This window comes from Amblyomma mixtum, chromosome 7, assembly GCF_055824585.1.
Source record: "Amblyomma mixtum isolate Tamu chromosome 7, ASM5582458v1, whole genome shotgun sequence".
In the NCBI taxonomy this organism is placed as follows: Eukaryota; Metazoa; Arthropoda; class Arachnida; order Ixodida; family Ixodidae; genus Amblyomma; species Amblyomma mixtum.
The window spans coordinates 48,005,752-48,020,659 of record NC_143018.1 but is presented as its reverse complement, the minus strand read 5'-3'; the positions used below and the strand labels follow the sequence as shown (position 1 = coordinate 48,020,659).

At 53.1% G+C, this 14,908-nt stretch overlaps 2 protein-coding genes across 2 annotated transcripts; one reads left to right on the top strand and one right to left on the bottom strand.

Annotated features, from left to right (window-relative positions):
• Positions 1-306: 306 nt before the first annotated feature.
• LOC149335971 (uncharacterized) lies at positions 307-1,925 on the bottom strand. Its single transcript, XM_089554050.1, has one exon. The coding sequence runs from the start codon at positions 1,884-1,886 to the stop codon at positions 732-734; it is 1,155 nt and encodes a 384-aa protein (XP_089410176.1). The 5' UTR covers positions 1,887-1,925; the 3' UTR covers positions 307-731.
• A 9,163-nt stretch (positions 1,926-11,088) lies between these two features.
• On the top strand, positions 11,089-12,551 carry LOC149335970 (uncharacterized). The gene has a single exon (XM_089554613.1). The coding sequence runs from the start codon at positions 11,251-11,253 to the stop codon at positions 12,331-12,333; it is 1,083 nt and encodes a 360-aa protein (XP_089410739.1). The 5' UTR covers positions 11,089-11,250; the 3' UTR covers positions 12,334-12,551.
• Positions 12,552-14,908: the final 2,357 nt, after the last annotated feature.

The window sequence follows — 14,908 nt, the reverse complement described above, 5'->3', positions numbered from 1 at the left end:
CATGAGCATAAAGATAAGTTTGGCGCTGATTTCTGCGTTCGAATCATGTTTCGAGGAAATGTGTCGTACTTCCTGTGTGAGCAAATGATATCATCGTAATGATTTAATAAACGCAGGCATTGTACTCCAATTGACACCGTAGTAAAAATTGGGTACGCTGGATCTATAGTACGCGACAACTTTTTCTGGCAATAAAGCGGAAACTACGAAGCGGAAACACGGAAGCATGTTAAAACATACTTCTGTGAATGGAGACCACGTCACCATAAATGCAGACCATAACCTTTATTTCACTTGAATAGAGACAAGACACTTTTGTCCTGTTAAAACCAAGCAAAAACAATCATAACCTTTGATCAAAAGAGTAATGCCAACATGACAATAACCCGCAAATAGGGCGAAATTTAGTAATATTGCTCAAGTTGCAGCGGGACTCCGACTGCTTAGGGACTAACCATTGCAATAAGCTTCGCTGTTGTGCCACAATATGACACATGGCAAACATGAAGCGAAAACGCCTAACTGGAGGAATGCAGTTGACAACAAAGAAATGGCGTGCCACATGAATCGAACTTACAGGTCTAGTGCACGATCACTCCTCATGTATGCAGTATCCTTCCAATTTCTTCACACCAAGGAACCAAACAAGTTCGATGAACCCGGGACTTGTTTTCAACCATCTGGGATGTTCACTGCGAATGGGCAGCCTAACACGTAGAGTGCTGTGTTCGTTACTCGAACTCGACGTTGACATACAGAGTATTCTCATTAAAAAAACCTTGCACTTCGAGGTCCGTCCAGTCCTCTGCCTTAGTAGGCGCACCAAAGTTCCCAGATCCACCTGGTTTCTTCTCATACTCGGGATCTTCCATAACTACCGGCAGCCTGACGTCTTTCGCCTCATCCCTGGGGTGCGTAAGTATTATCGTGACCTTTTTTGCGAAAGGCCACTCTACCATACAATCCCAGATACCCTGCTTAAGAAACAGGAAGAAGCTTACGGTCACATGTCCGTCATCCTTCTTCTGCAACTTGCACTGGAGAGCGAAAGTGTAGCCAGCTAATGTGTATTTCTTTGTCCTCAGCCTGTACTCTTTCTTGATGCCGGTTAGTGCGCTATACCCGTCATACACGCTGGTGAACTCGCACAAGGTGATGAAGGCGCCAAGCTTAGAAGCAGGGCGGCAAGGTCCCGTAAGACCTGCAACTTTGTTCACACCAGGCTGCGATGAGACGCATTTTTCTCCGCAGGCCTCTTTTCCTGCACGGGTCAAGTCACGCTCAAGACTAACCACACGCTCCATCAACGAGTTCACGCCGTTCACGACACCATCCTTGTCAACCTTCTCGCTTGAGGCCCGCACCCGTATGCTCTCCAAATCTTTCTTCATGTCGCGGAGCGTTACAACAGCACTCGAGATCCTCTTGACGCTCACGCAGTGCTGTAGAGGAGTCTCGGCAGAGCACTGCCGGTAGTGTTCAACGGCAACGGAGCGAACAACTGACTGTAGACATTTGCCACACCTCACTATGTCGCTGCCGCATCCAGTCAGGTGGTCGTTCAGGTCGCATAGCCTACCGGCGAAGCTGCATTCCCCACCACCGGCGACACAGAAGACGCGGTGCTGCTCCAACTGGGACTGCTTGAAGGTTATGTGGACAACGTCGGCATCTGCGAATTCCCTGTCGTCCAACGGACACTTCCCGCCTTCCATCGGGATTTGATCCTTGCACACCCGGCACAAAACGTGACTGCAGGGCAGCAACAGGGAACGGTTGGGCACCACGCCGCAGACTCGAATGCTCGGCAGCGGCTCGACGAAGACGACGCGTTGGCGCTCGGGGTAGCCCTCGAATCCAGTTACAGTGTATACCTTGCCAGCCATTGTGGAGCTCTTAAAGGTGGCGATTGATCAGAAGATTGCAGAGAGTACTGCACAAACATGGAAGCAGAGAGTAAGCTAGAAATGTGACGTTCGTTGATCGTCGGATGAGGGGCCAGAGTGAAGCAACAGCGCGCCGCAGAGCGCCGACAACATACGCCACGAACTTGCGTGCTATATCATGTGCGCTTCGCAGCGCCAGTCCCGCGCCGCTTTGACAAGGGGCAGGAGAGAGCGTCTGCAAAGCGACTGGCGAGAGCAGCCGCAGGGGGGAGGGGACGACGAAGATGAAGCCGTGACATTACGCTGTGATAACCGTGACTGCTAGCTAGCCGGGTTAGATATGCGGCTTGGAAACAGAATGTAGGCGGAATGTAATGCTACGCAGGCCCTGCAGCAGTGTCGTTTTGTCCAACTCTCGACTTCACATTGTAGTTTCTCGTAGTGCTACAACTGCGTATGCAAAAGCAGCGCGAGAATGTGCATCCGGTACGGCTAAGCCAGTGGCGTCAGCTTCGCACCGCCATTATGGTGCGTAGAAAGAGAAGTTTATTTTTTTCGAAAGGAACAAAAATACGAAACAAAACAGTTGAACTGAAGTCTGATCTTTCAAGCACATGCGCAGTGACGCAGCTCTGAGCACGTCAGTATGGCAGTATGAAAGCCGACACTCGACCGCCGCGCAGGACGATAAAGTATGTCGGCCATTTGCGCAAGAACTCAGCCTCGCTCATTGTCAGTGCGTCCACGCATGCTTGCTGAAAGAGGCGCGTGCGGAGGCGCTGCAACATTGCAAACATTGCTCTTTGCGGACGCCCATTTAAGGAAGCCGCTCCACGCTGCCGCCACAAAACGAACATGCCGACACACAAGAGCATATTTGTAAACAGTTCGCGTGAACTAGTGCGCGCTTCGAGGCGGGTTACGAACATTCGTGACACTAGTACCCAAAAGGTGCGTGCCACTACACAGTCGAACATTGCGTGCCGCAGTGTTTCTAAGAGACCGCACTGCGGGCATCGGGCGGAGGGCGCCACGCCCCACGCCGCAAGGCGGTCTCTTGTGGGCAGTACCCGCCAGCCTCGCAGCCAGCCGAAGTCCCTGACATCTGCAGGAAGCGCAGCTGAGGTCAGTTGGCGCCAGCGTGCCCGTCTCGTTTTCTGGAGTTGTTCGCGTGTCAGCTCAGCTACCGTTAGTGCTTCACACATCCTGGAGGGCGGGGTTTCATCAACATCCAGATCGGGCACGCTGGCAGACAACGACGCCAGTGTGCGACGCACGTTAACGAAAAATGCCGGCGGCCGCTCGGCTGTAGGGCCAACCACGCGTTGTGTAAAAAACACGTTACGCGCTGTACCCAGAAAGTATGTGAGGAGTGTTCTCCCGGGATAGTCTGGGTTGTGTACAAGATCTCGTACTCCTCGCAAGGCGAGCACATTGCACATGGTGCGGATACAAGGTATACCAAACCCACCCATGTACGATGGAAGGCGCATGAACATTCGTGACACAAGTTCGGTTTTGCCCGCCCAAACGAAAGAGCCACAGGTCGAGGTTAGCCTGCGAGCAAACGTGCGCGGTGGGTTTGCGACGCGGGCGACAAAAAAACATGCGGCTAGGATTGTGGACTTAACTAAATAGCAGCGCTCTGCCATTGAAAGGCGGAACGTTGACGCCACCGAGAGGCGTTTCTCAGCGTTCGTGCGGAGGTTAGTCCAGGTTTCGCGGGCTACTTCTCCGCTGGCGAGGAATACTACTCCCAGGACTTTCACTCCCTGCACCCACTCCACCTCGCCCGCAAGGTTCCGTGTGAAGGTGCCAAACCATAGCGCCTTGCTTTATCCCCTGTTCAATAGGGCCCCTGATATCTCGCTGTACTCGAGAAACAGCCGCGAAAAAGCGGCGTAGCTATCCTCGTCCTTGAGGAAAAGCGACACGTCGTCGGCGTAGGCCGAAACTTTGATTTGGCCCTGGCCAGGCAGAGGGAAGCCGCGTATGGATGGACTGTCGTTAATGCGCCGGATGAGTGGATCCAGGCATAACACGAAGAATGTTGGGGAGAGAGGGAATCCTTGCCTTATGCCCCGGGTGACTGAGAAGGGAGCGCTCTGGTGGCCGTTTACGGAGAGATGAGCGTTCAGGTCTGCGTAAAGTAGGCGCAGTCTGCTGACAATTTGCGGCGGGAATCCGAAGGCTTCGAGGACTCCGAACAAATACGAGTGTTCCACCCGATCGAATGCTTTCGCCTGATCGAGTGAAACAAAACACCCGGTGAAGCCCGTCCTGCTGGCAAATGTGAACAGGTCTCTTGTGAGTGTCAATGCAGAAAACACAGAGCGGTCAGGCACGCTGCTGGTTTGAGCACGGTGGATTAGGTGAGGCAGGATCGTCCGCATTCTTCTGTTTAGTAAAGATGCGACTATTTTGTAGTCTGTGTTTAAGAGGCTTATAGGCCGCCATGCTTGCGGGTCGGAGGGGTCACCGCCCGCTTTCGGAATGAGTATGATGCGACATTCGCGGAAAGAGTTCGGACGTAACCCATCCGCGAGAAAGCCGTTGACCATTTTCAGCAGTGCTCCTTGGATCTGGTAAAAAAACGTTGAATAAAAACTTGTTGGAATGTCGTCTGGACCGGGGGCAGAGGCTGCATTCATACTCTGCAGGATGGCGTGTAGCTCTTGGCTTGTGGCTGGTGCGCAAAGGTTTTCATGCAGTTCTTCAGCTACTCGTGGCAAGTTTCCAAAAAAGCTTTGTAGAAGCCTGTCATAACCATCTTGAAGATTTAGCCAACTGTCCGTAGAGAACAGGTTCGAGAAGTGACTTGCAAAGATCGTGCAGATATCGGACGCGGTTTTGCTTTGGGTGCCGTCTGGGAGTGTCACGAAAGGCACAGTAGCGGGAGCGAATTCCTCTGCAGTGCCTGCGCGTACGTGTCGTAGCACAGCCGGGTCTGATATAGGCCGCCCGAGCTGGTGTGCGCGACTAGCTGCCCGTGATGACTGGCAGAGCAACACGTGGTAACGTGCTTTGAGTAGGCTCAGGTAATCGCTCATGGCAAAGGTTAAGGGTGCTCCCCTTTGCACTATACGGATGCGCTTGAGGGTGTCATTCAGTGCATGAGTTACCCGGCGTCTGCGGTCTTGACCGGCTGCCACCAGAGTTGCCTGCCAACGAGCCTTGAGTGTGTCCCATGAATCAGTCGCAACGAAGCTCTTGCACGATGCGGCCAACGCCGTACGCAGCGACGCCACGCTTTCCGGGTCCGCCAGTAGGCTCGTGTCCATGCGCCACGTCACAGTACGTGGGGTGTCCTCACCAAAGTCGAGCCTGACTGACAAGGGGTGGTGATCGGAAATCACCGGCGTGCCTGCAGGGAACGCGAGAACTTCGCAGCTAACGACAAAAGAAGCGAGCTCTGGTGGAAAATAGAATTTGTCTATCCGACTCGCTGACTGTGCTTTCTCAAACGTCGCTCCAAAGGCATCCCCGTGAAGCTGCACCCACGCGTCAGACAAGCGGAACTGAGTCACGAGATCGCGGAGCGCGGGGGCACCGCAATAACGGCGACCGTGACCCTGTCCGCGGACGTCACGGTCGATGTTAAGTACACAATTGAAGTCACCGACGATGAAAGTGTGGTAGGGATCAAGGAGGAATGAGTCGAGGCGCTCAAAAAAATCAGAACTAGTCTGCCGTGCTGGTGCATATACAACCAACGCACGTACCCGCCGCTGGTTTAGTGTGAAGTCGACGGCAAGAGTGCGGCCGTCCAGCCCGAAAGTGCAATGAGCACCCGCGCGCAGGCAGGGGTTTACAAAAGCGACACCAACACCGCACATATGAAAATCAGTGAACGAAAAATAAGCAAAAACAGAAAACCGGGTGGTGAAATTCAGCACATCAAGTGAAGTACGGAAGTTGCATTCCTGTAAAAACAGGATGTCGACGCCCCTAGCCCTGGCAAAGTGCATCACCTCTCTCTGTCTGTCTACGGATTGAAATCCCCGAACATTCAGGGAGAGGAGATGCACAACCGCCATGACTGCCAAGAGCACCGACGGCATAACATACAACCTAAAGAGCGCTGCCATGGGCGGCGCTTGACGCGCGCAGCACTTTTTTACTACAACGTTCGTTAACTGTCCCTTCAGATTCCGATGATTGGGGGTGGGCACGTTTGAAGTCTGGGCGGGAAAAGTCCATATTTTCGGGGTCGTCGGCGCTTGTGGCCTCGCTCACCGGTTGCTGCGTGGTCTTGGCGACGCTCGCAGCTGAAGCCGATGCCGACGCCAGGGTCGCCGATGGGAGGGTGTGGCTCGCTGGTGACGGGAAGCGCGCGTCGTCCGCACCTCGAGGAGTCGTCGGTCCTGACACCTGGCCGCACGTCAAGTCGCCTGTCAGGCGAAGGGGCGTGACTATTATATATTATTACGCCGTGACTCATCGCTGCTGCTCGCGGTGTCGTAGTTGTCTGTGCTGGGAAGCGGCGCCAAGGGCTTGGCGAAAACTGCAGCGAACGGCTCCACTTCGTTTGAAGGTGACCCCTCGTGGTGCTGCTCCTTCCCGGGAACCTCCGTCGCGGGGCCGGATTCGGGCTTCCTCGGGCGGCTGGTCGTTGGGTGCTCGTCGGCAACCGACGTCCGGAAGGTGGGTGTGCTCCGCGTTTCTGTGACCACGTTGTCCTTGCCCGGTTCTTTCCTCGAGGCGGCGGCCGCCGCATAGGACCGTGGTCGCAGGCAGTCTGCTGTGGCGTGGCTTCCGCCGCAGCGCCTGCAAGCCGCTCCGCATCCGGCCGTGTCGTGGCCGAACACCTCGCAGCGAGCGCACCGCGGCGTTCGACACGCCGCGCCGATGTGGCCGTCCTGCCCGCAGCGGGAACACACCTTCCGGACGCCTCGGTAGTCAAACATGACGCGGTGGCCCTGGACGGTCAAGAAGTTCGGCACCGCCTGCTTCATCTCGATCCGGACCACGCGCGTCCCGTTGCCGACGTGACGACGGCCCTTGAGGACGGGATGGGTGATGTCAAGCACCTTGCCGTAGGAGCTCAGTGCCGCTGCCATCGCCGCGTCTCCCACGAACCGCGGCACACGAAAAGCCGTCACGTGGACCACGGCAGGACCCACGCAGGCTACTGGGACGGAAGTGCCGTTCACGTTGAAGGCGCCTTCCACGAGCATCCTTCTTCTGCAACTTGCACTGGAGAGCGAAAGTGTAGCCAGCTAATGTGTATTTCTTTGTCCTCAGCCTGTGCTCTTTCTTGATGCCGGTTAGTGCGCTGTACCCGTCATACACGCCGGTGAACTCGCACAAGGTGATGAAGGCGCCAAGCTTAGAAGCAGGGCGGCAAGGTCCCGTAAGACCTGCAACTTTGTTCACACCAGGCTGCGATGAGACGCATTTTTCTCCGCAGGCCTCTTTTCCTGCACGGGTCAAGTCACGCTCAAGACTAACCACACGCTCCATCAACGAGTTTACGCCGTTCACGACACCATCCTTGTCAACCTTCTCGCTTGAGGCCCGCACCCGTATACTCTCCAAATCTTTCTTCATGTCGCGGAGCGTTACAACAGCACTCGAGATCCTCTTGACGCTCACGCAGTGCTGTAGAGGAGTCTCGGCAGAGCACTGCCGGTAGTGTTCAACGGCAACCGAGCGAACAACTGACTGTAGACATTTGCCACACCTCACTATGTCGCTGCCGCATCCAGTCAGGTTTTCGTTCAGGTCACATAGCCTACCGGCGAAGCTGCATTCCCCACCACCGGCGACACAGAAGACGCGGTGCTGCTCCAACTGGGACTGCTTGAAGGTTATGTGGACAACGTCGGCATCTGCGAATTCCCTGTCGTCCAACGGACACTTCACGCCTTCCATCGGGATTTGATCCTTGCACACCCGGCACAAAACGTGACTGCAGGGCAGCAACAGGGAACGGTCGGGCACCACACCGCAGACGCCGCAGACTCGAATGCTCGGCAGCGGCTCGACGAAGACGACGCGTTGGCGCTCGGGGTAGCCCTCGAATCCAGTTAGAGTGTATTCCTTGCCAGCCATTGTGGAGCTCTTAAAGGCTGCGATTGATCAGAAGATTGCAGAGAGCACTGCACAAACATGGAAGCAGAGAGTAAGCTAGAAATGTGACGTTCGTTGATCGTCGGATGACGGGCCAGAGTGAAGCAACAGCGCGCCGCAGAGCGCCGACAACATACGCCACGAACCTGCGTGCTATATCATGTGCGCTTCGCAGCGCCAGTCCCGCGCCGCTTTGACAAGGGGCAGGAGAGAGCGTCTGCAAAGCGACTGGCGAGAGCAGCCGCAGGGGGGAGGGCATGACGAAGATGAAGCCGTGATATTACGCCGTGATAACCGTGACTGCTAGCTAGCCGGGTAAGATATGCGGCTTGGAAACAGAATGTAAGTGGAATGTAATGCTACGCAGGGCCCGCAGCAGTGTCGTTTTGTCCAACTCTCGACTTCACAGTGTAGTTTCTCGTAGTGCTACAACTGCGTATGCAAAAGCAGCGCGAGAATGTGCATCCGGTACGGCTAAGCCAGTGGCGTCAGCTTCGCACCGCCATTACGGCGCGTGTTAACGCTAGTGTGCGCACCTCAGCGGCACGTTCGGAAACAGGCCAGGATTTGTGTAAGCAGGCACCTGCTGCTTCAAACAGCAGTGCGCACTTAGCCGGCGCGGTGACGGTCCACTCTTATTTCTCCCAAAACTGCGCGCGCAGTACCAAAGAAAGGAGCTGCTGGCTGAAAATGACGATGAAGCCGGTGATGTTACCCTTCCTCGATGGCAGCAATGATTTTGGGTTCGCGTTCGTTGGCGGGTTTAGCCGATATTTAAGTATCTATTGCGACCTCATGAAGTAAGCTTGCGACATCATGGCGACGCGAGGGTGACGTCATCGTCTTCCTCGTCGGTGCCCGGTCCCTGCAGCCATGATCAGCGACAGCTGCGTTTGTTCCTACGCGCACCATTGCGAGGGATAATCAGATGGACTGCGACCTATCCTGATCAAGCTGTTCCAAAGCAAAAATTTTCAGTTGTGGTTCGTGCGGAGCCGAGTGTTGCTGTGAACTGCGCTCTTCGAGCCATACGTACCACTACATGCGAGCGTGCACACATGGTGGCCTGGATTCGTGCGCGCTGTCGAGCTATGTTAACACGCCATCGTGGCAATGCGAAGGTCACGTCAACAGCTTTCTTGTCATCGCCAGACACCGTGTCGCCACGTTCCGATCGCCAATGCCCGATCCACGCTGGACCGCAGTCGCGATCGGAAACGATCACTGGTGAAGGGGCGGCAGGCCGCGGAACCAAAGCTGAGAAAACACGCGCTCCATAAAAAAATTTCCCGAGATGTGTTATGTCAGTTTGGTTGCAGTGGCTTGCAGTGCCTTCATCGGTGATTGTTCGCGATCGCGGCGGCAGCGGGCCAGCGCGGCGATAAAGCGGAAGGCAGTGTCATCAGTGTGTGGCGCCGCATGCTCTAAAGCAGGCTATCTCAAACCAGGCGTTAGCGTTAGGCCAAGGTAGATGTACTATGGTAGCGTAGGCTGCATAGAAGCCCATACGTTCAAAACATGGCGGCTCATGGAGCGCAGCCAGCGCCGTCTTCGAAATGCGTAGACAACTAAAAAGTGACGTCATAATTAAAACAAAAACGCGACGTTAAAGTCATGTGTTTTAGTGACGTCATATTTGTGACGTCAGCGTCACGTGCTGCATGGCGGGGAAAATAAACTGCTGAACGCCGCGACGCTTCAGCGCGACACCCTACACGAGAACGAAGAAAGAAGACACGACGAGTGCCGACCACCAACGCTATCTTTAGGTAGTCAGTTATCGTTGTGCCGTTTTCCTTCGTCCTCGCCTCAGGTGTCACGCTGAATGTCAGGAAAGCGATGAAATGTGACGCCACCAGACAGGTTATCGCTCGCACATCGTGCAACCGCACACCTCTTTTTTGCGTACGGGGGCCCCATGGCCACAGACGATTCCCTTTTGGGGCAAAAGCGACAGAACCGCACCCAACCGAACGAAACTACACAGAAGCGCTGGCAAAAGGGAAAAGCGGAAACTGTACACGAACGATGCACACCAAGAACTCGAGCAACAAGCAAAGAGGAAGAAGTAGGGCTAGCAGAATCGAGTTTCAAGCAAAAGCAAGCAGAATGGTCAAAAGATATGACAAGGGCATGACATCAGAGCACAGTCAACCTTTGCATCGCCCCGCTGCCATTGCCGCTGTTCTGAGCGAACGCTGTCATAAAATTTTTACAAAGCAAGCACTATACTTTCTAACAAAATGCACACAACTAAAACATTTAAAAAGGAATCACTGCAATTGTTTTTGAATGCTTTTGAAACACAAAATATGTCCTAATTATTTTCCTCTTCTAGTCGTGTTTGTCCACTCGTTTCATTTTGGCGCTTTAGTTCCACCACTAATTTGATGTCGCTAGCACTTGGTTCTGGGCCGCATTCAAGCTCCGGCTTCGCGACCTATTTCAGTTGACCTTGGTTAGGCCGCCTGTGGCCCTTCGAGAGCTCTGTACAGACGCACTGACGACTGTACAAGTACTGGGACTCAGATTTAGTATGCGCCGTCCCGACTTGCTGCGCTGTCTCGGCCTGCTGAAACACACCGCTGTCACCTGAACACAAAGGTGGCGCTTCACTTAAATTATTTATACATTTATTAAATACCCTTTAAAACATCTTTTCAGATATTTGCAAAACATTTCGTTACCCACCAAACTCTACAATAAAAGCAGCCAGCTCATGCGCACGTGAAACGTGCTCTGCCTTCGATGTCACCGAGTAAATGTGAGCACGCACCATAACGTCCATGCCGCGGGATTCGTCACCGGCTTGCTCGTCGTCACCAGCTCCGGGTCGCCGCTGCTGCCTTTGCTCCCGCACTGGCCATCTTGAGGCGACAGACAACTGCACTGTATCGGCTGTAGTCAAGCTTATGATGCAATCTCCTTTCAAACCCCCACTGCGCGTGCGCATGACGCTCTGCCTGCTCTGACGGGCGCCGCTGAGCTGCGTCACCGTCAAGAAACCGGTAGCACCGTGGCGACCACGATTCACCCTTTCTTTATAAATGCACGCTCTCTCCCTCTGTCCCTCGACTACCTCGACGCTTTGCCGTTCCTCGCATTCGCAGTTGCTGCAGTTGTCGCTCACGGCTGAGTTGGTGAACTTCGCATTCGACGCCTTCTCGTTCTGCACGCTCCGTGAGAGTACAGAGTTACTGGTTGCCGCTTTTCGGACTTGGCGGCTGCATCTACGGTTGTCGCTCCACACTCTGCAGCATTGTGGTCGTTCGCGAACGACAAGGACATCGCGATGGCTCGCACAAAATATATTCTAACTGGATTCGACGGCTACCCCGAGCACCCACGCGTCGTTTTCGTCCAGCCGCTACCCAGCACCCGAGTCTGCGGCGTCTGCGGTGTGGTGCCCAGCTGCATCCTGTTGATGCCCTGCGGTCACGTTTTGTGCCAGGTGTGCAAGGATCTGATTCCGGAGGATGGCGGGACGTGCCCCTTGGACCGCATGGAGTTCGCAGAGGCCGACGTTGAAACTCTAACCTTCAATAAGTCTTACTTGGAGCAGCACCGCGTCTTCTGTGTCGCCGGTGGAGAGCAGTGCAGCTTCGCCGCTCGGTTATGCGACCTGAAGGACCTCCTGATTGACTGTGACAGCGACAAGGTGAGATGTGCCGTATGCCAACAATCAGTTGTTCGCAACGTTGCGGTTGAACACTACAGGCAGTGCTCTGCTGAGACTGTGAGCCCCACGGCAATCTCCAGTGCCGTCGAAGAGCTTGGCGACTTGAAGAAGGATTTGGAAGGCATTCTGGAGCGTGCCTCGAGCGAGACTTTAGTCAAGGATGCTGTGGTGAATGATGTAAGCTCTTTAATGAAGCGTGTTGCCAGCCTTCGGAATCAGTTTGCATTCACACCCGGTCCCTGCCGCCCAGTTTCCAAACATGGCAACTTCATTGCGGCCTGCGTCTTTTCCGATGTATACGGCGGAAACGAAGCGCTGGCAGGAAAAAATGGAAGCACTCACGAGCTATATAGTGAGATCTGTACAGTCGCTGGCTACACATTCAAGCTGGGGTGCCGGTTCCATTACGATGACGATTGTTATGTAACCCTCTCTATCAGGATTTGTGAAGGCGCTTGGGATTTGTTCGTGGAATGGCCGTTCTCTAAGAAGGTGACGCTGATATTGACTCATCCCGTGGATATGGACAAGGACAAGAGGCTGCCGGTGGTCATGAGCGACTCCTCGGCCACTATGAAACCAGTACCTGGATCTCCGAATAAATCCGGTGATGCGAAGAAATTCTTGTGGAGGGATGTCGAGCGGCAAAAGTTTATCGCCAACGAAGGGATCTACGTGAACGTCGAGTTTGAATAACGCACATTCCTTGACTTTGTTTTTATTTTACTGGTTTCTCCTTCGAGAACCGTGTTGTGCCAGAGGTGTGAAACTTCGAAACACCCTCAGTTCCCAGGCAGTTTCCTAACGAATTCGGGAAACGAACATGCCCCGTAAAAGTCGTCCTCTCTAATACGAAATAACTCGCTGTTATCATTTAATTCTCAAGTGTGCACTACTGCTCCGATGACCATTTTTTTTTTCTTACTTGTCACGCGACAAAATTTGCTTCTGTGGTTGTGTTGAAACAAAATAAACACCTATATTTGTTCCTTTTCACTCTCACCGGCCTTTCTGTTGCTTGGATTATCATTCGTATCGGCATCAACGTTCGACGCGGCAGGTTTCCGCTAATGTGACTCGAAGATTAAATAGGTCCGAGTGGCCACATCACACCTTTTAAACCTTTTCAGGTCATGCGCTGCCCACTCTGTGGTCTTTGAACGGCCTCTGAGCAAAATGCACACGTCATTCACATTTGCACAGCACGCCATTCTCGACTTGATGCAAGGTGAGTAAAAGGCAACGTCATTATTAACCCGAAAGGGTTATATGGCTCGTCGGACGCGGGGACCGGTATCTGTCTTTATGAGCAGTAGTGGTCCCAAATATTCTTCCGAAGGTGCGGGAAATCGAACCCAGGACTCCCAGATCACGAGGCGAACAGGCAACCTATAGGTTACAGAACAGCGTTGCGTGTCGGCGAACAAGTATATTCGTCGCCTTACGACCGCATGCTAATGAGTGGGCGTGTTAGTAGAAAGGAGAAGCAAATAAAAAATATAGATTTCAAAAACAATGCTTTTTCCTTTAAGGCACTTAGTGCCCGCTGTAATTTGTCAGTACGGTGTTTACTCCACTGCAATTCCAGTTTTTATTTTCAATTTGGCCTTGAATTCGCATGCACGGTACTCCGAGAGCGGACACCTAGTGTTCGTTCTGCGCAGCCAATGCATATATAGGGTCAAAAGGCCAGCATAAAATGCGTATAACGGCCCCAGCTGTAAAATGATGAGTTTTGTTTCAGACTACTGTGGTATTTTTTACACTTGTGGCTAAATTTCTTGACGTTACCCGCATATAGGCCGCTAATGGCGCTCTTTCTGTCATCCCCTTTTTTTCCTGTGTGTGTGTCTTTTGCGCCATTCTGAACTTCAAGCATATAGGCCCCCTGCGCATCAAACTCCAGCGCGACGCGCGCGCCACTGGCGGCGGCGCGGGCGTCCCTGTCAGGAAGACGGGGGCAGTCCGACAGCTCCCGCTGCGTTGCGCGCGCTGTCGCGAAGCAGTTGTGCGCCTCCTTTCCGAGCACAAAGGCTCATAACAACAGCAGGACACATTGCAGTGTTGTAGGATGCATTAATACTTATATAAATTCGCCTCGGACAAGGTTTTATAAATTTCTGACGCGACATTGGGAGACGGCCCACCCTTCGCCACGGGCAACACGCGCGCGCGGTTGCTGGTCAAAAAATGGTCAAACCCGTGCGGAAGACGCTTACTTGACTCATGCATTACCTCCTATACAGGTTTTTGATTCGTGGCAAATTCATCAGACTCAGAGGAATGCTAATGGCTCTCTGGGAACCCTTCCCTCTTCTCGCACCCACGATTTCCGGTCATTGACTTGGCTGTCAACAATATGTTGGCTTAAAAACTCGCCCGCAGTCGCACCTTAGGAAGGAGCCCAAATTCTACGCTGCAAAGAATCGTTTACCTTAGTTCCAGGTTTGCGCAGAATTCTTTCTGACTTCCACTGCGCCTTGTCGTCCAGCGTATTTTTCGACAGTAAAGGACCGTTTCCAGGGGCAACGGCAACATGCTTCTGATAAATCTTTGCCTCCACGTCTGAACGACTGGGTGATAATTTAGTACAATAATCATACATCCTAATGTCGAAGAGTCAGGGCACTTAAATGCGTAGAAATTAAACAAACCTTGCAATGAAATTCCTTTTTTTTTTTTAGCACAAGCTTTCTGCAAGCATTCTGCATGAAATAGCCGGAATACTCCTTTTTTGAGGAATTCCAGTCAAAAAGTTTTGTTTTGCGCAGAAGTTCCAGTGCGCACAGGCGCTTCGCCGCAGCTTGCGTTCTCTTCTGCTTGCAAAAGCTCGTTCATTGGGTATCTCATATCACCAAAATACTGACGCACGTGTTGTAGCGATAATATCCTGGCAGTTGCTGAAAAAAGAGAAAATATGAGCGGCACATTACGCAATGGGCACATCATTTCAAGGCGTAGTTTGGACAGGGTATTCCACATCAAACACCGAAGGTGCGGCAAACGAGAATGTTACGAAGTCAGGTTTGCGCCGTTCGCTCGGAAACTGGAGTTTTCTAATTACCTTGAATGTTATGCCAACTGGCCGTCTTTAAAGGTTCAGGGTAAGCCTTTGTAAATGCAGGAACACCCCAGGATTGCGGGTGGCTCGTTTTGGAGAGCGTTTCACACCGTTCCAAAAAAAAACACGGTAACGGCAGCAGCGTGTTTACATTTGCCTGCCTTGCAACTGCAGCTCGCGGCTACAAGCTGTCTACTGGAAGATAGCTAC